The following is a 23360-nucleotide window of genomic DNA, read 5'->3' on the forward strand; positions in this document are numbered from 1 at the left end:
AAACAAATTATTTTAAAAACTTAATATTTATACACCAATATAGAGGATTCCTAGTAAAAAACTAATATTGCGTGAATTTAAATCAATTATATTACATAATTTTGGGAAAAAATACATAAATTAGCTGATTGGAGATTTAACATTTATAACAGCAAAAATGATAGATATTAAGTTGAGTCCGCCAAGAGAAGGAGCACGAGGAGGAAGGGAACAATTTAAGTGGGAAGATTTGAAGTCACACGACCTCAAAGATAGAGAACACTACCTAGGTAAGTGTCAACTAGGAATCTATGGAAGTTAAAGGAAAGATAACAAGTAAATAGATACTAAAGATAGTATAATTGAAGCTAATTTAATAAATAAATAGGACACAGCGTAAAGGTTGGATTGCTTGAAAGGAAAAATAAGTTTTATAAACACGATTGGTACCTAAAGAAGGAGTCGCTAGGTCACACAGAAAGTGGTGGAAAAGATGAAAAGTTAGATGAGCAGGAGCTTACGAGAAGATACGAGGAAGAAATTATGCAAGAGATGCTGTAAGAATAGTAGTTAAGAATATAAATGAGTAAATTACGAATATTGTACACACGTGGTAGTAGTGGACTAATAAAATATTAGTTTATAGCATATATAGGGGAGTGAAGCCTAAGAGACTGATGCTACTGAAATCAAAGCCAACAAACCTGAAGCAATTAGCACAGCTGTTAAATACAGGGACCAGCACAAATACCAGGGGCAACGGTGGGCAGGTAACAGCGCCAGGCTCAAGGAACGCCCCTAAGAGTAGGACGGCTTCAAGGGCAAGGTCCAGTTCAGGAAAAAGTTACAGAAGCAGTGATGATGATACCAGTGACAGAAGAAGTAGTGGTAATATTGGCAGAGGAATTAACGCAAGTAGAAGAGCCAGGAGGAGTAAAAGCAGGAGTAGAAGTAGAAGCAATGGTAGAAGTACAAGCAGTGGTAGAAGTTACGAAGATAGATATTCAAAAGGTAGACACAGGAGTGGTAAAATGAGAGATAAGTTGTCGAAGAAAAGTACCAGTCACAGGGAAGAAAGGTACACATCTGGACGCAGCAGTAGAGGGAAAAGAAGTAGATCGCCCAGACAAAGGTCAAGTGGCCACAGCGGAACAACAAGACCAAGTGAAAAGTATAGCAGTAAGCACAGTAGCAGGCACCATGAAAGTAAACGTGGAGAGGGAGGACGAGAGCATAGAGGCAGAGCTAGAGACCAAGACAGGTCAGGCAACCGGGACAGAGATGGCCACAGGAGAAGGTAGATGCCGCATGATAGCATATAGTAGATAGCTCACTGGAATATTAACTTCACGACAGTATTTACTTTATACGTTTAATCTGTTTGAGAAAAGTGTGTATGCTATCTTTCATGGACTAGGAGCTTGAGAGTTCAAATTTATATACAACATGTATGATAAACAGATGTAAATTAATGCTTAAAAGTTTAAAATAAGTTACAAAAGTAAACGTGACGTGAATTGTGTAAAAATAAAGTGTAATGGCAAATGGCGCCAACAATAGCTGAAGTTCTACGGCTGATTTATACTAGTCAACCGAAGACTAGAAATTGAAAATACAGTGATAAAAATGTCAGTGCTAAATTGTTTAAGTTAAGCATTGGTGCATTTAAAATGATGACTAAAGTGGCAAATTAGGCGCAAATATATGAACAAGTGTGTTATCAGTACTATTAATGAAATCTATTAGGTCATTGATACTGGTGATGTGAAATTTGAGTTTAGGGTTTTAATAGATAGCGTCATCGACTAGAGCGTTGAAGAATAATGATAAACACAAAGTTGCAAAGTTAATATAATTGAATTGGAATAGGGAATCAGTGTGATTGATGGTACGAATTAGTGAAGTAAGGTACCTAGTGCTGAAGTGATAGTTCCGATGTTCGAGTACAGGACGTAGCCGGTCGTGACGCCAACGATTCCGACGCCCGCGCCGCTGCCTAGCAGGCCGCCGACAAGGGGAGTGATGCCGCCTATTTTACCAGGCATACCCAGGGTAGTGCCTCTAATGGTATTTTTTTCTTCATCGAACTCATACGTACTGTATAGTTTACCATAGCCATCTGGAAATTCAGGTTCAATTGGTGGCCATGTACCACCTGATAGATATGGAACTGTTGGAGGGGTATCGTATTTAATATTTAATTTAGGTTCAACATATTCATTACTGGGCTTTCTATAAACTACATCTTTACTCTCTTCGGAAAAATATATTCTTTCGTCCATGAGGGAAGCAATGTTTTGTGGAGTATCAAAATCATCTGGTGTCATTTTTATTTTTGGTTTACCAACGATAGTCCAGCCATTGCCTTTATTGGTGTTTTTCCTTATTTCATACCAGTGAAAATCAATAGAATCGCTCTCACTGCTAAAGTTGTATTCAGCAGCTGAAATACAGACCTTGTAATGGTGCATATTAGAATGCTCAAAAACATGGATCTCCTTAACAGATTTAAATTTAACATTTTCAAACTTCGTGCCATACACCGATATATAATTGATAGAAAAATAGTTTGAATTTGCTGGACTCATGATGTACCTATTGTGAGTTGGATGCCTCCTTTGGTACGTAACATTAAAGTTAATTTCACCAACGTTAGTTAATGTTTCCCTACCATAATTGTAAGACTTGTTTAGGGTTGTTACTAACTCAACATTAAGATTGTAAATTTTAGCCTCTATCATATTGATTATGGGTTTAAAATTGGTAAACAGTCTAGGATCCTCAGATAAGAAGTAACATATTTCATAATCAAATCCGTCGCGTTTAGTAAGTTGATACCATACAAATATTTTATCGTGCTTTACTTCGTATACAGCGCACAGAAATAAGGGGGAAGTACTACTTCCATGGTGAAAGACGTAAAACCCTAAAACTGAGTAGAATGGTAGGTCAGAAATATTTATTGGAGCTTCGGAACAGTTTAATTTGGAAATTGTAAACCTTCTGCCTTCATCACTATAACTTAGGCACCTGTATCCTAATTCATGGTGGTCTTGAATTAAAACATTTAGCCCATCATGATCAATCTGACTTACAGCGGCTTCTTCAAATTCTTCTCCGATACCTATTTCCTTTACTTTACCCATCAGTTGCCCTTTAAGATGTTGTAGTGTTAATAGAAGGAAACTGTTATTTTCTTTATAACCAAGTAATTTGTCCTGTCTTTTCCATCTATAGTTACCTCCCTCATTAACATAGTATTCTTTTTCCTCACCACTTTTATAAATAATAATTAACAAAGGTAACCTATTTTGTTTATCTTCTTTATCATAATAGACATCTATACGATTTATGTATTTGTCAATAATTATCAAGCTTTTAATTATTTTTTTTCTGTAAAGAAATAAGCTAGTTATCCCATTTTTTGCATTTGATGTGTGTGTATAATACTTAAATTCTTCATTAGTGTGCTCTTCAATTTTTGAAATGGGATATTTAACTGGTGTGTCACTTTTAAGGAAATCCTTATCTGATTTTTCTAATTCAAAGAATTGGAACATGTCGTGCTTATAAGCCAGTTCCTTCAAGTCATTGAAAACATAAGCGAGGTGCTCTGCTTTTTTCCACACTCCGCTCTTATCTAGTTTATAATTAATACGCATATCTTTTATTCCATCTTCACTTACATTACCGTTATTTTTTAGAAATATACTCAAGTACAAAGGGGTTTCATTGTATCTGATAAAGTAAACCAGTATGTGATCCATCTCCCTATTATTTAATTCAAAGGGAAATAGATTGAAAGTTTTAGGTTCTTTATCAATATAATAAATAATTTTACGAATTTTACGGATGTTAGTTATTTCATATCGTACGAATAAATCATTAGGTTCACGGGATAAGCGAATAATTGTTTCACCTTTATTGTAAGTGTAATTATCCTCTTTGTAATTGGTAATGTGGAATGTCTCAATATAAAGGGCATCAGCCTCTTCTCTATGAGGAGTCATTGTAACCATCAATTAATCTAATAAAATTTAACAGTTGATACTTTGAATTGATTATCACTATTCTACCCTCTTTCCAAGGATACCTCTACTTTGTGGTTATTGGTCTGCTTTAGGATGCTTGTTTTGACGTCGTTGGCACTATCTATTAAATTCTTAAAAAACGTTCAAATTTCTCAAAAATTCGATAGAATGGTTTAAATTTGTAATAACTAATATGTTACCTAGTGAATGCCCATGCTTCCATCCAATAGTGAGTAAAATAGTCATTTCCCCATGGCCATGTGTCACATGATACCTCCCCACCAAACTCGGTTTAAAATGGTCTAAATGCCCAAAAATCATAGAAATTTCAAGCATTTAGAACATATATCAATATTTTCTACCATTTTAAGTGATCAGCAGTGAAAGAAGGCTAAAATTCTCCAATTTAATGGTTCCCACATGGCACACTGGAATCATACACAGATGGATCAAAAAATTCCTCATCCTTCCTGGAATAAAACCATAGACCGCGTCGACAATATACCCTTTCAAAGCGGGTAAGTATCTCTGGTCAGTGTATCTTCCCTGCTGATACAACGCAAACACATACCCCTATTCCAATTCAATTAAATTAACTTTGCAACTTTGTGTTTATCGTTATTCTTCAATATCAAGATCAATTTTCCACACAATACATTAAACATACATTATTTAGTATCATAAAAGTTTTCAGGACTTAATTTTAGTCCTTATTGGACACTAATCCAATTTTATATTTTTATTAAGCTTTAAATTAACATTCCACTCTAAGAACCTACTCATCTTATTTTATTATAAATATCAGTCAATTTTGTAAAGAACAGTTTATTAATAATAGTTACAATCTTTTCAACTAATAGAATGAAAAATTAAGCTGATTTGTTTTATTTATATTTGCCTCTTTTGTATTAAAATCCTTCCATTATGTGTTTTCGGCCTTTATGGCCCTTATATGCTCAGATGATGATTACTTTACTCATGTTTAATATTTTTTATCTCAATTCTCATTGATTGCCTTATATTGTGCCCCCTACCGGTCTTAGCACTGTCGACAACCAATGTGTATATGTGTATACCACTTTAACTGCTACCAAAGAACCTATAACACTTTAATCAACATATTCATGCTGTTACTGGCATCTATTAGTCATCTGTATCTGGTTTTGGTCCTAATGGTCCCATACACACTTGTACCACTCGACAACTGGCCACCACATAGCTGCGTACTCATATATGTGCATTAAACAAATAAATATTAAAGTTGTTTGAGTGATTTGACTTGATTTCTGTTAAGTTTGAGGTACTTGAACAGCGGGTTTGTGTTCAGAATGTAGTCTACTGCGCTAAGGTAGTCTCTGGAGTCGTGGACGCTCAGGTCGATGTGCCCTGACTTCTTGAACAGGAACAGATTAGGCATCAGACTCGCTCGCTCCAGCTCCTGCTTTAGCATTTCAAGCTTCGTCACGTCGTCCTTCGCCCCCTGCAGAATGTTCACCTTCTTTCTGATCTCATTCCTCCTCAGGTACTCCGCCAAGTTCAACTTACCCAGGTGCCCATCAAATCTACAAAAATGCCATTTCCTCTTACTTCTATGTTAAATAACTAAGTGGCAGCAGTTGTAAGTACGGGGCTATTAGCAAATGTAATTAACCACCAATTAACCAATAATGAGCAAACGAAAGTACCTGTTGTTGGTCAACGCCATAAGCTGGTTGTAGTACTTGAAGTCACTCGTGTACTGCTTTATGTTAACTACTGGCGATTCCAGTATTATCATGTCGAACTCCACCTTCTTCAGCATTTCCACGTCGCAGTTCTTCTTGAAATAGCATCCTCCGGCGTAATTGCCTTCAAATTGGCCGCACATGTTCCCGCTGCCATCGTCCACCTGGCCTTCACTTCCACTGTCACCATCAGAAGCAGCATCGGCGCCGCTGCCATCGAGATTACTGCTGTCACTGTGGCCTGAACTGTGTGCGTTCGGCGACCTTAGCGACAGAATATAATCGTACAACATGAGCGCCGAGAGTGAGCTCACTGACTGTGCGTACACAGTGAAGTTTTTTATGTTGTAGTTTTTATACAGGTAGCTGATTCCGTCGTACAGGTCTGCCACTCCCTTGAGGCCGATGTTACTTTCGAATGAGTTGTTCATGTTGTCAAAGAGGTTCAACACCAGCACGTGGTTGTTCTCGAGCGCTCCAACCTAAGGGGACAAATTATCTGCTACCAATATTTAGTGCCAACAGATACTAATACTCGCTGCATGGTTAGTAGCATGGTTAGTAGCCATGGTTACATAGTCTCAATATAGATAGCTAGCAGTATTAGTCACTATGCAGTTGTACAATTTCATACCTGGTTGAGAACGTTCAGAAATGGCAGTGACGACTGTAAATTGCCAAACCAGCCGTGCATTAAAATAAATGCGGATTTGGCGTTTTTATTTTGTGATTTTATAAACCAGCATTTGTTAGGCATTTTACATCCAAAGTTTTTGTTTACATTCACCTGCTAATCAGTTAAACCTAGTTAACTAGGAGAGTAGCTAGACGTTGTCCCAAAAGTACCTGTTGGTAGTTTATCCCGAATGAGAGTGGCGTGGAGTAATTTGGTATATTAAGTTTACTAAATCAAAGTTAACTTCTATCGCAACCAGCTGTTAAGCTACCAAACGATTATCTGACTAGTTAATAATAAGTGCTATTTAGTCCATTAAAGATACCATGTGAGATAGTAGTTGTTGATTTCGGTGTTTAACAGATTCCCGAGTTGTATATTAAAGGGGTTTATCAGATAAAAATTAAAAAAGGAGCTCAGCAGGCGATAGCGGACGTACTCATACAGGTGGTTGAAGATCTTCAGCAGAATGTTCTTGAGGACGTCCTCACTGCTCTTCAGCTCGTTCAGAACCTGCAGACAGATTGTAAGACTGTGTGTATCTGCTTTGTTACCTACGATCGTACCTGTTGCTTAAATATATTAGTGCTAAAGTCGTCTTTGAGCTTATTGATTAGGCCATATTTCCTCGTCTAAATCCACTATTAACCAACGCCAATTTCTGGCACCTAACTAGCGAAAACACTAATTTTTACTAATATTTACTAATTGTACGTAATCCGTACGTTTTGGCTGTGTAAAATTCCAGTTTTGAACTTGGGTGTATTGTTAATATTAATACAATTAATTGAGACAAGGGTGGTTAAAGTTAGTAGCGATTTGGTTAAATTCATTGTTTTACAGTCCTATATTCATTTACAGGTTGATAAACAGGCAGGGGCTGGCGAATACTGTGATGAAATTAAATACACACGAAAGATTCTATTGACAGCACCAGAAAATTTACAAATTATCACAGAATAAAATACATATGGAGCCTAACAAGTACATTTGAAATTTATAACTGAATTTAGGGGAGGACGAGTACATTTAAAACGTTATAAGTAAGGTTGTATGATATTAGGATTCCATTATTGTGAGGCTAAGATTCCACACGCTGTTAGGGCCTTTATATGTAAATCTATCTTTAAATTAATAAATAACCCATTAATATTTTGGAATAATTTAATAATAAATGAATATGCTATTAAATTGAGAAGGTAAATCGATTATTCCATAATAATCCATATATTTCATTTGATGCGTGTGTAAATGTTTTTGTGTGTAAATTATACATCTATTTGTCTATATCCGTGCCGAAAATCATATATGTTCGATATCTATACGTAGATTCAACATAATCTATCCCAATTTGTATAGTTTACGCCTTTATACTGTCTGTTTATAGTTAAGTTCCTATTGAAATTTTAGATTCCATCAGTTGATGTTGTACATATTATGTTTACAATAGCTTCATGTGTATAGTTTCTATATGTGTGATCTTTGAACCCTTATTTGTTCACATCATTTCCGAATATGAAATTAAATATGTGTACTGCTTGAATGTGTAAATCATAAATGGCTAGCTGCGGGTAACTCCATAGTTAATATAGGCCAGGATAATGTAGTGTTGTATTATTTTATACGCATAGCCGTCCAGAGACAGTTGTAAAGTATTTTATGCTTTTTAAAAGTAGATAGTAAGTAAGATAAAACATTTTAAGAAATAAATTTAACGCAGATTAAACAATAGATATAGAGTAAAATTCTAGCAAATCTATTTAAATTAATCCGGAACTGATTTAAGTAGGATATAACAAAGTAGATTAAAAATGAATTTTGTTATTTGTCTATTCATTTTGATAGTACCCAGTAGTACTATGCCAATTCATGGCTCGAAGAATAGCGAAGATAACGCTAGAGATATAACAGAAGATATCAGACGAGTGGTACAAAAAAGACTAGATCTAGCGAATAAACATTACGAAGAAATAAAAAAGGAATTATATAACGATGAACTTAGTAAATTAAAGGGAGAAGAAGGATTGTCGGAAAAGGAAAATCAATTATTATTAAAGACACTGTTACAACATGAAAAGGATATGGAGAGATTAAAAATAGAATTAAAAGGGATAAAAAAAGTAGATAAAGAAGAAAAAGATGAAGATGAAGAAGAAGAAGTAAAGAATATATTGAAAGGTGAGGATGAAAGTAAACAAGAAGGAATAAAAGAGGAAAAAAAGGAAGAAGAAGCAATGGAAACAGAAGAAAAGGAAAAGAATAAGAAATCTGATGAAAGTGTAGAGCCATTGACGAAACAAATACTAACAGGATTGAAAATACTGGAAGATATGCTGAATGAAGATGAAAATAAAGTATTGGAAGAAAAAGGAGTAGAAACAAGTATGTTGATGGAAGAAGAATCGACATCAGAAAGAGAACAATTCATGTTAGAACAAGATAAACTGCTAATAGAACAGGAGAGGAAGACAAGAGAAGAGATAGAAAAATTAATGGAAGAAGACGACGATTACCTATACACAAGTAATAATCAAGCATCACTGGTGGAGAGAATGAACATGTTATACGGATACCCAAGAGAAGGAACGTCAAAAAAAGAAAAAAAAGAAAAAAAAGAAGAAGGAAGTAAAGGAGAGATTTGGAAGGGATTTAAGGAAAGGTGGAAAAGAGAAGAAGCGGCAAATAATTTAAGAGGAGATGAGAAAAGTAGCATTATGTTGGAACAGAAGGAAAAAAAACAAGATAAAAAAGAAAAAAAAAAGAAAGATGATGGTAACAGAAAAGAAGTTTGTAAGAAGGAACAAGATGAAACGAGAGATTTAAATTATAAGAAGGAATACAAAAATAGAAGAGAAGAAAGTGAAGCCAGAAAAGAAATGTCAACACCAGAATTGGAAATAAGTGACCTGTCGAGCGACGAGTCGACAAAAAACCATTTCTCATACATACCAGAAGAAGGAAGGTCGAATTACAACAGCGATTTGGACAACGACGGAAATCTGGTCATAGACGAAAGCGAAGAAACGGAACACTCGAGTGAAGAAAATTATTGGACATCAGAGTATGATATAAGAACAGCGAAGAAGGCAAGAGTGGATGACGGAAAAAAAGAAAAAGAAAAGTCAACAATAGAACCGATAAGTAGAAGTAGCGGTTGCAGTAAAAGTGGCAGTAGAAGTAGAAGTAGTAGTAGTAATGGTAGTAAAAGAAAAAATAAAAGAGGAAAAAAGGATGGAAACAAAAAAGTGACTAAAGTGGAAGAAAAAAAAGACGATAACGAAATGGGAAAAAATGCTGGTCTTTTTATAGAAAAAGATAAAGTCAAGGTGGAAGGAAAAGAAACCTGCAAGGCAGAGGCGGCACTGAAGGTAGATATAATGCAGATGCAGGAAACAATGAAGGCGCTGGTGGAACTGGGAAAGGAAAGGTTGAAGCTGATAACAGAAAAAAATAACGTAGAGCTGCACATAGAGTGGATAAAGGTGGGACTGAACAGAGGAGCCTTTGGAGAGTCACTGCAAAATTACTTTGTGAGAACAATAAAGGAGATGGAAGAAGGAATGAAGATGATGGAGGAAAGAATAAAGGAGATAGAAGTGGACGAAGGGAGGTTGAGGAGAGAGATGAAGATAATGTACCCCTACGGAGACTACATGATAGTCGACGGAGACCAGCAGACAGTAGCGCAGGTGGTGGAAGTGGAGGAAGTGATAGTAATAGAGTAGTATATGCTATTGAATGTTAGTAGATGTTGGTAGATGACATAGGATGTTGGTGATGTTAGAAGATGCTATAGGATGTTGGTAGATGATGGTAGATAATGGTAGAAGACATTGGACGCTGGTTGATGCTATTGAATGTTGGTAGAAGACATTGGACGATATTGAATGTTAGTAAATGTTGGTAGATGCTGGTAGATGATATTGGAAGATACAAGATGCTATTAGATGGCATTATATGAAACAAGAAGATACGAAATGCAGCCAGAAGATATTGAATGCTATTACAAAATATTGAATGGTACCAGTTGGCAGTATATGCAACTGCTACTGGAAGGAAGCAGATGCCAATAACTGGCATCACCTGCCGATAGGCAATCATTTAAAGAAACCTCAAAGAATAGTAAACGTATAATAGATGTGTATAATGTAAGCATACGTAGTAGATGTAGTATAAATAACACATTTAACTTAATGTATGGAAATTTTAAAAGTTAAAGCAAAGTGTGTTAAGAAAAAAAGTAAATGTTAAAGAAGAGATTAAATAAGTCAGTAGTGGATGTACATTAATTGCTTAAAGTACGTAAAGTTATTTAGTTGCCAAAAGTTATTTAGTTGCTAAAAGTGATATAAGTAAGTGCGTTGGTTTAGTAGAATGTTTAGAGTTTTATGAAACTAGTAGGCAAGTCCATCTTAGCAAGTGGTAAATAGTGAAACCAGATAAAGGTTAAACCAAGCAGGAACAAAAAAGTAAAAATAAACAAACAACAAATATAACACCAAAACAATTAAATAAGCCCCTGTCGTCGTCCATGATGATATAAATGTAAACAAATTGATAGTGAATAAAAAGAGTTTAAAAAGTAAATGATTATTTAAAATTTAAATACAATAGTATTTTAAATAGTAAATGAGTAGTAGATCTAAAATATAATAGCAAGTGATTTATCTAAAATATAATGATAAATAAATAAATAAATGATCTGAAAACTAAAAATAAGGAGATAATTGATCTAAAAAATAAATCAGAAACTGTGAATATAGATAAGTGTGAACATAGATGGATCAAGACAAAAAATTAAGAGAGTGCTGATTAATAGATTAAAAATGGAAATGAATGTAATATGAATACGAATATAAAAATAAATAAAATAAATGAATGTAATATGAATGAAATAGATTAGAAATGGAAATGAATATGAATTTTTTTATCACTTTCAAGATACCGTATCCTTTCTGGATACTCACCGTCTTTATAAGTCCACACCTCTTTTTTTTCGTACTTAACTTGGGTACATTTTTTTAATCTTTATTAAATAATATTCATTATTTTTCCATAGTTGTGATGTAATATTATTATATTCCTCCTTTCAGTCGTCGATTTAACGCCCAATTAACGTCCTCTTGAGTAACATTTTTTCTAGGTTTACTAGCTGTTTTAGAAGGATCCTTAGCAAGATGACTACCTTCAATCCACGGCTTACCCTTAGATTCTCTCTTGAACACTTTTTTGGTATTATTAGGCAGGTGAATTGTAACCTCTTTTTTCTTATTACCCTTCCCATTCAGAACTACTTTACTGGCATACTCACTAACATTAGTAGTGCTCCAGACAACAGTATCACCTGTTTTTACCGATTTAAAACCGTAGGTATCTTTGGCGGTATAAGTCACTATCTTGTTATCTTTTTTATAGTTGAATTCGTTAGTTTCAGCTGTAGCCTTAAGGCTAAGTTCAACGCCAGTTTTAGTACCTGAACCAGCACCTGCTCCGGTAGTTGTACCACCAGATGTGGGTGTACCGCTAGCTTGTTGGCCTTCATTTGTACCAGCTCCAGAACCTGGACTAGAACTGGCTGATAAATCAGCGGATTTCACAGGAAACCATTTATCATACGATATTGAATATAGAAACACAAAAAATAAAAATTTGACATAAAGCCTCATTTAAATCGAGTGCTTTATTAAATCCATTTTTGTCTGTGTTGACCATTTTAAAACCTTTTAGCTACAGAAATGTGTGTTTTTAAAACTGAGTGTGTAGAGTTCTGATGAATAACTGGATAAAAACTACATTATTGTTACACATCGATATTTTACATAACATGAGTTAGATGTGTACGTTTACTAGCTACATTCACATGAATTTTAGTATGGAATCCTTAGGAATCCACCTAAAATTCCATAACCATGGGGTTATTTATCACGCTATTTAATTAAACAAATACCATTATTTAATAATTGACAATAAACTTACGAGAGTTATTTGGGATCTACGTTCACAGGTGGATTCCATAACATTTAGGAGTAATTATAGCCAGATGTGTGAGTAATTTCAAGATACACATTAGATCTATAAATTGGTCGGTGTGTGTTTTCACTTACACATTTTGCCCAAATTTGGATACAACAGTAGTTACAATTATTTAAACTTGATCCACCAGTTATATAATGGTTTAATGCCTATATTAATTAGCATACGACATTTACAACTATTCTTGTAAATTTTGAGTTTTACACGATTTAAATGATTATTAGATTAATATATATTGATTTATATTTGCAATTAGTATAATTAATGTTATATAAGATCCTAATTATGTGAACAGAAATGAAGGGTTGATAATTACTTTTTATTAATTAGATTTACTGAATGTGTAATGTAATTTGACTTTTATGTGAATGGTAGACAAAAATACAGTCGATTGTATATATCGTCAAACACATAATAGATACACGATTTATGTATAGTATAATTTATATCAAATTAGGCAAAATTAGTGATTAATAGATTAGTAACATGTATTATAGCATTGACACATGAAATTATTATTTTTTGAGATTACCAATATTAAAAATTATTGGATACACATTTATGTTATCATGAATCAATGAAGTAGAATAAGTAAAAAAAGACCATTAAAAAGAAAATCCATAGATCAAGCGATCTAAAAAATTTTTCACGAATTTTCCAACGATATAATTTTCGTTGCAGTTCTAAGAAATTGAAGCAATAATTAAAGAAGAAAATTCTTAAAAGAAAACTGCAGAAAATCCAGATTTAAATTAATATCATTTGGCTTCATATTATATTATTATTTATGCTTTTTTTTATCCATTTTCTTTACTTAATACAGTATTTAAAGATAAAAAAACTAGAATAGTTAACTGTTTAGTATCGCATCTATAAAGTTGGAATAAACTGGAAAATAACATTTAGCTATAATTTTATTGTTGACTATTAACACTAATATTAATTTGAGGTTGTATTTGTAGCGGAACAAGATGATAAAATCCCCATTGGCGATTGTGCTAACACTACTTTTAGCAGTGGTAGCACTACTACCGAAGGGTGGTTACAGCGATCTTACAACTGGTAGCAGCACATACACATATAAAGAATCTGATGTTGAAGAAATTAAAAAGATGCTGGAAGAGAATGAAAAAACCTTTAACAGACTTAGTTATTACAAACATGATATCGAACAAAAACTCGATTTGACAAAAATGTTGTTTGATCGAATTCGTGATACACTTGAGTTGTTGTCTATAGATGATTCTGAAATTAAAAAGTTTATTGCTGTTATTAATAACCACATAATGGAGTACAATGGAGTTAAGGAGAGTCTAGAAAAAAAAATCAAATTGTCACATAGTAATATTAAATTACTTAAAAGTAAGATAGCAATATTACAGGGGTGTAAATTAAATCATGACAAATTTGACTACATTCATGGTGATTGTAAATGTGAAGAAGGGTCATCTTCATTAAAGTGCAAAATTGTTATTAGGAAACTTATAAGTATGGATATTAAGTACCAAATGGATCAGGCCAATTTAAATTATGATATGCGTAAATTAGATATCATCTGCTCCGGTTTGATAAAAAATATCAAAGGATATATGATGATACCATACAATTATTATAAGGAACATGAAAAGAAGTTAAGCACACGTGATTTGACTGCTCTATATAAGAAATATGGAATGTTGATACATCCTGGTAGTTTGACTGCAATCTACGATCCCAGCAAGAAATATGTTATTACTGCTCATAAGGAAACAAAAAAACCAACTACAGTTGAGACTTCTGCTAGTGATGAGGCAAAAAAAGGCAGTGAAACTACAGTAAAGGGAAGCTCAAGCACTGGTGAAACAAGTATTTCTGGAAATTTTGGTTCTAAGACAATGTCGGTTGATTTGTCTTCAATACCACCACCACCCCCACTACCACAGTTTGGAAAATCGCATCAGGACCTGCTTCACAAGAAATTCGATTCATTGGCTTCTGAACTAAGTGCCCGTTTTAAAAAACAAACACCGGGCACAGGTTCAGTCGGGGCCTCAGTCACTACCTTAACACATCATGGAAAATTAACCCCAGAAAAGCACGCCATTGAGCCATCGACATCGGGCGGTGAGCATAAGACTGTTGTTAGGCACAAAGAAGAAGCGAGTTCGAGTGAAGAAAAGGAAAATGCACCAGTAACGATACGGACGGAGGTACCAACTCATTCAGCTGCTTTACCAACTGAAGTTTTAATCTCTGGCAAAGAGAGCGAGGGCGCAGGAGCTAAGCATGCTGAGGCTGCAGAGTTAACGGCAGAAAAGAAAAGAGTTGTTGCGGTTGTCCAACCAGATCAGTTTGTTCTTGTCGGTCCCACTGAAGGAGAGGAGGAAGAAGATTTATATGAAGATGCTATGAGTGAGTCGTCTGAGTATTTCAAAGAATTACACTTTGATGAAGATGAAGATGAAGATGAAGTTGAAGAGAAACGAGAAAGCGACCTTTGGACTGAAAAATCCTTTTATGATTCATATTCATCATTGTCGGATTCTTCAAAGTTGAGTGAAGCTGATAGCACAGTATATGTTACAGTTGACGACTCTAAAAAACTGTCATCATTTGTCATGGGAGCTGCGGCTAGTTTAGCACGTAAAATGGTATTGCCTATCATTTCAGGCATAAAAAATAGGTTGACTAGATCGTTTAGAGGCGAAAAGGACGCCGTACCAGTTATTGAAACCGCTGGGAAAGAAGTAAGTCTTATTAGTCCAGCCGACACTATCCACAAAGAAAAACCAAATGAGGAAAAGCCAGAAAAAACTGTGGAGGAATTAGACTCCTGGGAACTTGTCGAGGCTCCTACAGAAAATGAAATTCATTCAGTAGGAGAAGGTGGCGCTAGTTCAGATAGTAGTCCAGCTACACCTGCTACTTCAGTGGAAGATACCAAAAAGGGTAAGCCATTGGAGACTGTCGACCTAGATAAAAAAAAGAGTGTTCCTATAAATGCTCAAATAAGAAAGACACATGCCAATACACTTGTAAATAAATTAATACATTTGAGAACATCAGACTCAAAGGATGCTGAGAAGGCTAGCGAACCAAAGGGGCATGAGCCATCTACTGGAGACAAAAAGAAGGAAAAAACGGACTTGGCAGGCAATACTAAAACAACAATGAAAATGACCCTTGTAAAATCTGAACTTAAAGAGGGTGGATTTGCAACAAGTTCCTTAGTGGTGTTGGCGCTTGTATCAATCTACAACGTTATAAATTAATCTTGATATTGATTAATATAATATGTTTTATGCTTAATTTAGTGTAGATTTATTCAAATAAGCCAGCTGTGATTTTGGCGTGTTGTCTTATTGTGTGTAGTGCCAGCTTTCATGTAACTTGAGACGAAAGGCATCAAAATCAGTTTAATTTATGTAAAGCTACTTAAAAACAAAAATTACAATTGGCGTAAATATATTATACGAAACCCATAAACAAATGTCTAAATTCGGTTCAGTGAAGTATATCCTTTTTGTCAACCCGGAACAACAAGATTCTATTAATAGCCCGTCAATTTAAAAAGATAAATGATAATAATCAACAGAATAAGAATTTGTACAATAATCATAATTACAAACGGGCGGTTTTATCAACAAAAAAGGAGCAATGAAGGAAAATTTAGACATTACATAATTGGCTCGATACACACAGACTATAAGACGATTTAAAGCTGGTATGGTCACACACTAAAGGGTAAATATGATATTCAGACTAGATAATCGATAAGAATCGCTATAATGGAAGTTTAAAGGAATAAAAAGTACAGTCGAGTACCTGTACAAATAAGTACATTGGCAGGAATAGAAAATAGGACAATAACAGTAATAATAAAGTACAAGCAAGAAAATCACAATCATAAACAAATGTAAATAAATCCTCTAGATAATATGATGAAGTCAATATTCATATTTATACTATTTAAATTTATAATTTCCTCTGAAATAGCTGGTTCCTCATCCCCACTCCTAAAACATAAAGATGAAAGTTTAGAACACAAAACTAATTCGTCTGATAGTTTTTATGATTTGAATGATATTAACACTCATTTAAGTGACACGGATGATTTGGAAGATGATGTTTTAATATTATCTAAGTCTACTTTTATTCACAAAGAAGAAGATTCCATTTTAACAAGAAGCATCGAGCCTCTTAGTACAACAGAAGAACGCAAATCACTAAAAAGCGCATCAGAAGATAGCAAGAAGGCAGATAAAGAAGTTCCACTAACCAGCGGCAAAGTAGATTTAAGTAAAAAAGTAATAAAGCCAGTACGTGTACCGATAGATAAGATAGGTACCACCGAGTCTAAGAGAAGTAAAAAGGAAGATAAAAAACTCAGTGAGTTGATAGACACCGAACTCTTGAGTAAAACTAACCTGAAGGGAAACACATTGCCACTAAAACTATCAAACCATTTGATAACAAAACTAACAGAAAATCTAGGATACTTTGCGAAGCATCCAAACAATTTGGTAGATCAGCTGGAGAAATTGTCTAATCAAAAGTTGCCGAAAGAGTACAAAGGAAAGTTATTGTCGGAGTTAGCAAGGTACAGCAACGAATTGGAACTAATATCGAGTGAAGCAAGCAGTGTAGAACTGACAGATAAAGGTACAGTATTGATAGATAGTTGTAAGATGATAATAAATGTTAATAATTAGGTAGTAAAGTAGTATAAGTAGTAGTGGTAATAGTAACATTTAGTATATACAGTAAAAGCAATAAAAATAAAAATTCGCAGAAACAATAAGTCAAGTAGCGGAAGCGAAGGAGGAGCTGGAAAGCAGATTCGCAGAAATATTAGTGCCAATACTGGTGCCACTGTTGAAGCCACTGCTGGAAAACATCATAATCAGAGTAACGAGTAAAGATTTCTACATAGATATAAGGGACTTCTTTCAAAACCTGTTCAAAATCAAAAGTGACCCTGGCTGGACGTTCTGGAAAGGATTTAAAAGAATATTCTTCGGAAAAACAGACGAGGAGCTGGAAGAATACAGAAAGAAGGAATTAGATAAGCTGTTCGTAACATTGAAGGAAAAGTTAGAAGGAGGACTGGTGAGAGACATAGTAGAAGGAGTACTGGGAGAAAAGGAACAAACAGAAGAGGGAACAGATAAAGATAAAACATCAAATAAAGTAAGAGACCCAGAAAAGTCACCAAAAGGTGACGGAAAGACTAAGGAAGTTTCAGGAAGAGATAAAGAAAAAACGCCGTTCCAACCACCAGAAATAAAAGGAAGCACCAACGAAGCAATTAAAAACCGTAAAAAGTTAACAGAAAAGGAAAAGTTAGATAGAGAAGCAGAATTGGAAGGAATAGACCTAGAAGGATTGTCACCACTGCCAGAGCCATTGACGCCAGAAGAAAAGGAAGCAACAGAAAGAGCAGAAAAGTTGCTCAAAGAAGGAAGAGTGAAGGAGTACAGAGAGCTGGTAAAGAGATTGAACGACTACTACGAGGAAAAAATAAGGAGAAAGGAAGGAAGTTTGGCAAACAAGGGGCCGAAGGAGGGAGAGGACAAGTACTACCCGGAGATATTCAAGCACCTGAAAAAGGAAAAGTCGGCCTTTAGGGAGGCGAGTATGCTGTTGGCGCTGGGACTGGGAGTGTTCTACGCAGTACAATAGACGATAATTTAACTGTAAAATAAAAAATAACAATAGTAATAACAATAATAATAATATTAAGAAGAATATTAAGAAGAATAGTAACAGCAATAACAATAACAATAGCTGTACCTTAACAACAATAGCACTAGCAACAATAACAGCAACGCCAACAATAATAATAATAATTGTTAAATAACAGAATGAGCAACATGATGGTAAGCGTAGCATAAGTACCAGAAGCAATATCAACAATTATGACACATAACTCGTGTTTAGTATGTGCCGAGAGTCGGAGACCACGTGATAGGCATAATAACGAATAAGAACAACGACTACTACACAGTGAGTAAAATAGTGCAGACACTATTCGCTACTGTTGCTAGTACTAACCGCTAGTTGACTACTGCTACTAGTATTATTGTGTAGCTCAGAGATATTAAGAGTGATTGAGTAATTTAGGTAAACATAAACGACCTGTACGAAGGATTCCTACTGTGTATCGATGGGTTTAGAGGAGCAACAAAGAAAATAAAGCCACAATTGGCACAAGGTATAAACAGTAATAGTAAAAGGATAATAAGATATTAAGTATCAGCTGGTACTATAGATAAGTAGAAATAATGAAAGCTATTTAATGATAGGATGACAATGTAACGTAGGAGATGTCGTATTCTGCCAAATACTGTCCATATATAACTACAATCTCATCGAGTTAACATGTAAAAACGTGGATGAAATAAAGTCATTCTCAACAAATGAAACGTACTTTGGACACCTGACAAAAGGAATGACGATTAAAATACCACTAACACACTCAAAAATGTAAAAAGTAAAAGTAGATTGAAGTAGCTAGGTAGCCGTCAAGGATGGTAGTTAAGCAGAATCAGAAGTAATAAAGCATAATAGTTGACTGTAGACTGTGTAACGATGTGGATAATTATACACTCTCACTATTGAAAGATTACAAGTTTCAAATAGCAGTAGGGTTCAACGGAAAGTAAATTTAAAATACAAATTACTCGATAGTTATACATACAGAAACTAGTTACTGAAAACTGTAGTCGTTACAAGACTGATGAAGTATGGCACAAGCATGTGTAGGTTATGGGTCAATTGTGGAAATAATGACTTGACACTGAAAATATGCCGCTTCATAAAGTTGTCTTACGGATTGAGTCAAGTTCAAATTAATCAGCTGTATCATATAATTTTTGCATAATATAATACAAATAGAAAGTCGCTGTTAAACTATAAGTATATGAGTGAGTATCATAATGCGTATCCATTAACAAATATACTGTTGAGTGTATACATACAATGTGTGTATAGAGTAGATATGTATGTCTGTATAGAGTAGATGTATATAAAGTGAGTATGTGTGTAATCAAGTGTATATATACATGGATTTATATATAAAAACACATATGAATATAAGCAATATATATAAAAGCATAATCATATGAACAATGTGTATATGTATATATGCACATGTATATAATTAAGACAATACATATGTATATACGTGATGTTGACACAATATTATATTAAATATACATTCAGTAATATTAGAGATAATTAGTTAATAATTTATTAAAATAAAAATCCTATGGCCAATTCATATTTTATTTATTTCAGCATTATGACTCTCTTGGTGAAGCGGCATGAAGTATGTCAGTAATGAGAGCTGCAATCCTTATGGCTTTTCATTTAGTTGTTAAAGTATTTATTGTATAAGTAAGTTGAGGTTATATTTATACTAACGCCTAGTATAAGTATAGACCCAATGGCGCCAATAATAGTCATCAATCCTAAAAATAATAATAATTAATGAAATTACCTTTCATGCCCGTAATAGTTTCAGAATCCTTAGGTTTATCTTTGGCTAAAATTATATTTAATGATCAAGCATATTTATAATAAGAAATACAATATTAGCAGTAATATTATTTGTATCTAACATAATCTTGATAGCATCAGAACACTTACCATTAAAATTCGTTTCAGATGGTTTAATAACCTTAGTCATGAATTTCCTATGCTTGCTGGGCGGAGAGTTTACATTGGCATCATTACCGTTGCCATGATCTCTGCTGTTCTTCAGACCACCATTTTCAGTTTTATCCAATGGATTTTTGAAAAAACTAAAGGACACCTTGGGTTCTCTTTTACCGTTAGATGAATCCATGATGATAGTTTCAACTGTTAGAACGATTTAAACTAAAAGTCACAAATATTGTAATTATTGAGAGCAATGATTTAATATAAAGGGAGCTAAATTAAAACGCAATAGTCTTAATTAAAATAATTATAAGATAATTAGTGATTACTGTGAATAATATAATGAGATCTTTAGATGCTAAAACAGTGATCTATACTACTGGCGATTTATATCTATTATTTATGCAGAAACATAGGCACGCAAAAATACTAAGGAAACTTAAAATAAATAATCTGCATAGCGCGTATGAATATAATATAAACATTAGATTATGTTAACCTCCATCATCCCTGATATCCAGTGTATATTTTCCACAAAGTCCAATTGCTGAGGTGCATCCTCATCTGATAATACAATCTTATGTTCGTGTAGTTCCTTATGCTTAAATATATCTGATTCATTAGATTTTGGCACTTTTCACTCTCTCCATCGTAGTTATCTAGCAACGCATACTTGTACTCCTTGAGTATCTTTAATTTTTTATCTATCTCCTCTATTACACTACTGTCTTTTCTGCACAGTTGATCTAACTTTTTGAGCATATATTCATTATATTGTACTGAATAATTATATAAATGTTCATAATTTTTATATTTAACATCTAACATTGTAATATTGTCCATTTTAGACCAATTTAAAATTTATTATAACTGTAATGTTCTTACTAGTACGATATTAATCTATATTACAATACTAACTGTAATATTTTTTTTATTTAAATTCATAATCTAATTTATTTATATTAAAGATGCCTTATTTTTGTTAAATTATTAATTTTATTTGGAATTATATCTAAATACTTTAAAATTTATACATGCATTTCTCAATGTTAATAATTATTAGATCTATCAATATTTTAATGACTTAACACTTGTAAAAGTAAGTAAATTTAAATAAATATAAACAATGTTATTATTTATTTATAATAAATTCATATTATATGCTTGTATATTAAAATAAATACACACACACTTATATGTACTTGTCTATGTTCATATACACAGTACTATATACAAGTATATGTATATACTCAAGTTTACATGTAGCAACTTATTAGTATATGTTACACATAAATACAAATATATTGAAATATACTTATACACAATCAAATACTTTCATTTAAGACTCATTTATTGCTACTATCACATTCTAAAAGTGTATAATACATTTAATCATATTCAACGTTTAGCATATGTTATCTTAATTGATTGGCCGTTTATCAAATGGCCTTGAAGGACTAAAAAAATTAAAAATTAGTATAAATTATAGAATTTTTATTAGTAGCAAATGATACATACTATTTCAAATTTATATACTAACTAATTATACGATGTACAACCTTGCAATGCGTAACTCGAGCTATTATCTGAGTCGAAATCTATGAACGCCACTCTCCTGGGAATGATAACTCTTGCCTCCACGAAGCCGGGCATTTTGTTAAAAACGTTAACAACGTCCAAGTTAGTTACGTTTTCTGGCAAATTTTCAACAAAAAGTGTTTTGTTAACGACCTACAGGTTACATGACACACCGGCATAAAAGTCGTAAATACATCAATGTGCGGGTACTATATATGTATCAACTAGTGCCTTTTCTACCTATTATTGCCTATAATTAGACTATCCTAATAAATAATAAAGAAATATTATTAAACTCACGTTTTGGGTCCTATAACTGAGTTCGTTTGCCTTCTTGTGCGCCAACATAACGGCGCGTTCCAAATCAGGGCCACCAGGGGGAACTCCAGAGTTCATATTGGGGGCAGGGAATGTGGGCGGCATTCCACCGGCGGGAAAGCCGGGGCCCATATTATTTGGCATGCCTGCGTTGAAAGGAGGGAAGCCGCCCATGAGATCAGGGGCCCCGTACCCGGCCATGCCGGCGCCGTCGAAGCCAGGCATTTCAGGAACCATGTTTCCCGGCGGGAATCCGGGGACGCCGCCCATAGAATGGTCTAGGCCCACTCCTGGCATCATTCCCATTGGGTTAACGCTTGGAGGAGCCATGGCGGGGTTCGACTGGTAGTAAAGCAACTCCCTCTGCCTGATCCGCCTCGGCTTCATCTTAACACCCTTGCGGTCACTGGGAACGTAGGTGCCGTTCATCTTAGATACCAGGTAACTCTTCTCCAAGGCGTAATTTATGTGCATTGCGTGGCCGTAAAGCAGAAAGCCGTTGAACTCAAACATCGCCTTGGCTGCGTTCTCAATGGTAGAGAAGATAACCCAGGCCTGTCCGCGCCTCCAGAACGACTTCATCAAAATAACGTCAAGGAGCGGGTACGCGCTGAAAAGCTCCCTCAGTGCGTTTTCCATAACCTTCGTGTTTACGCGATCGTTCAGGTTCCTAATGTACAGAGTCTGGTTGGGCTCAATCGAGGGGTCCGACTCCGCCTTTTGCGTGTATATTGGATTTTTGGGCAGCCAGTTCACGGGAATGCTGTTTAGGGTTGATAGGGAAAGTGCGGGCATCTGGTTTAAGTTCATGGCGGGATTGGGGTTGCCGATCGCGTTATTCGGTGCTGGCAATCCACCGCCAGGAGCGACAAGGGGTGCCATTGGAACCAAATTGGGATCTCCGGGAACCATTGGTTGCAAAACTCCATTTACGTCTGTATGCGCAGGGTTAACGCCGTTCGCTTGTGGCACAAAATTAACAGCACCTGCCGTTTGGCCGTTTAATAAGTGTGAAGACATAATACAATACTATCAAAACATCCAATCCATTAAACGGTCTGTAAATGTTCTTTATTCAGCAAGAAACCGCTAAAATATCAATTAACCTTTAAGTTCAGATAAATTAAGACCATCAAAAATAAAAAACAACCCAAAAAGGAATGAAACAAAAATAACAATCAAGATTCCATGTAAATTTATATAAAATTTATAAATATATAAAATTTAATCAATTTATTAATTATAATAAAACAAACCAGACTATAAAACTATTACAAAAGTTGTGTGGTGGATATTTTAACATCTGAATCAATTAATCATACTTTTTTGAATAAAATTTATTAATTATTTCCAACACACATTATTGATTTCATATTTAAA

At 34.4% G+C, this 23360-nt stretch overlaps 11 protein-coding genes across 11 annotated transcripts; 4 read left to right on the plus strand and 7 right to left on the minus strand.

Annotated features, from left to right (window-relative positions):
* Positions 1-1874: 1874 nt before the first annotated feature.
* TOT_030000827 (hypothetical protein) lies at positions 1875-4346 on the minus strand (the record flags this gene model as incomplete). The annotated part of the gene is made up of 3 exons (XM_009693570.1): positions 1875-3975; positions 4056-4131; positions 4211-4346. 3 exons carry the CDS (start codon positions 4344-4346, stop codon positions 1875-1877), a joined length of 2313 nt encoding a protein of 770 aa, XP_009691865.1.
* Positions 4347-5265: 919 nt separating this feature from the next.
* TOT_030000828 (conserved hypothetical protein) lies at positions 5266-7243 on the minus strand (the record flags this gene model as incomplete). Its single annotated transcript, XM_009693571.1, has 7 exons — positions 5266-5599; positions 5696-5826; positions 5899-6216; positions 6369-6521; positions 6581-6638; positions 6736-6923; positions 7136-7243. The coding sequence occupies 7 exons, from the start codon at positions 7241-7243 to the stop codon at positions 5266-5268; spliced, it is 1290 nt and encodes a 429-aa protein (XP_009691866.1).
* A 1026-nt stretch (positions 7244-8269) lies between these two features.
* Positions 8270-10135, plus strand: TOT_030000829 (hypothetical protein; the record flags this gene model as incomplete). Its single annotated transcript, XM_009693572.1, has 2 exons — positions 8270-9531; positions 9631-10135. The coding sequence occupies 2 exons, from the start codon at positions 8270-8272 to the stop codon at positions 10133-10135; spliced, it is 1767 nt and encodes a 588-aa protein (XP_009691867.1).
* Positions 10136-10190: 55 nt separating this feature from the next.
* TOT_030000830 (hypothetical protein) lies at positions 10191-10511 on the minus strand (the record flags this gene model as incomplete). Its single annotated transcript, XM_009693573.1, has 1 exon — positions 10191-10511. The coding sequence occupies one exon, from the start codon at positions 10509-10511 to the stop codon at positions 10191-10193; it is 321 nt and encodes a 106-aa protein (XP_009691868.1).
* A 798-nt stretch (positions 10512-11309) lies between these two features.
* TOT_030000831 (conserved hypothetical protein) lies at positions 11310-12076 on the minus strand (the record flags this gene model as incomplete). The annotated part of the gene is made up of 2 exons (XM_009693574.1): positions 11310-11436; positions 11517-12076. The coding sequence occupies 2 exons, from the start codon at positions 12074-12076 to the stop codon at positions 11310-11312; spliced, it is 687 nt and encodes a 228-aa protein (XP_009691869.1).
* Positions 12077-13414: 1338 nt separating this feature from the next.
* On the plus strand, positions 13415-15694 carry TOT_030000832 (conserved hypothetical protein; the record flags this gene model as incomplete). The annotated part of the gene is made up of 1 exon (XM_009693575.1): positions 13415-15694. One exon carries the CDS (start codon positions 13415-13417, stop codon positions 15692-15694), a length of 2280 nt encoding a protein of 759 aa, XP_009691870.1.
* Positions 15695-15911: 217 nt separating this feature from the next.
* Positions 15912-16342, plus strand: TOT_030000833 (hypothetical protein; the record flags this gene model as incomplete). The annotated part of the gene is made up of 2 exons (XM_009693576.1): positions 15912-15982; positions 16225-16342. 2 exons carry the CDS (start codon positions 15912-15914, stop codon positions 16340-16342), a joined length of 189 nt encoding a protein of 62 aa, XP_009691871.1.
* An 18-nt stretch (positions 16343-16360) lies between these two features.
* TOT_030000834 (uncharacterized protein) lies at positions 16361-19305 on the plus strand (the record flags this gene model as incomplete). The annotated part of the gene is made up of 7 exons (XM_009693577.1): positions 16361-17084; positions 17215-18095; positions 18363-18428; positions 18546-18636; positions 18746-18908; positions 19003-19083; positions 19188-19305. 7 exons carry the CDS (start codon positions 16361-16363, stop codon positions 19303-19305), a joined length of 2124 nt encoding a protein of 707 aa, XP_009691872.1.
* Positions 19306-19723: 418 nt separating this feature from the next.
* Positions 19724-20271, minus strand: TOT_030000835 (hypothetical protein; the record flags this gene model as incomplete). Its single annotated transcript, XM_009693578.1, has 3 exons — positions 19724-19785; positions 19924-19968; positions 20073-20271. 3 exons carry the CDS (start codon positions 20269-20271, stop codon positions 19724-19726), a joined length of 306 nt encoding a protein of 101 aa, XP_009691873.1.
* A 317-nt stretch (positions 20272-20588) lies between these two features.
* Positions 20589-20927, minus strand: TOT_030000836 (hypothetical protein; the record flags this gene model as incomplete). Its single annotated transcript, XM_009693579.1, has 1 exon — positions 20589-20927. One exon carries the CDS (start codon positions 20925-20927, stop codon positions 20589-20591), a length of 339 nt encoding a protein of 112 aa, XP_009691874.1.
* Positions 20928-21504: 577 nt separating this feature from the next.
* Positions 21505-23000, minus strand: TOT_030000837 (U1 snRNP protein; the record flags this gene model as incomplete). The annotated part of the gene is made up of 3 exons (XM_009693580.1): positions 21505-21541; positions 21634-21815; positions 21963-23000. 3 exons carry the CDS (start codon positions 22998-23000, stop codon positions 21505-21507), a joined length of 1257 nt encoding a protein of 418 aa, XP_009691875.1.
* Between the last annotated feature and the right edge of the window lie 360 nt (positions 23001-23360).

The sequence above is a fragment of the Theileria orientalis genome, chromosome 3, assembly GCF_000740895.1.
Source record: "Theileria orientalis strain Shintoku DNA, chromosome 3, complete genome".
Lineage (NCBI taxonomy): Eukaryota > Apicomplexa > Aconoidasida > Piroplasmida > Theileriidae > Theileria > Theileria orientalis.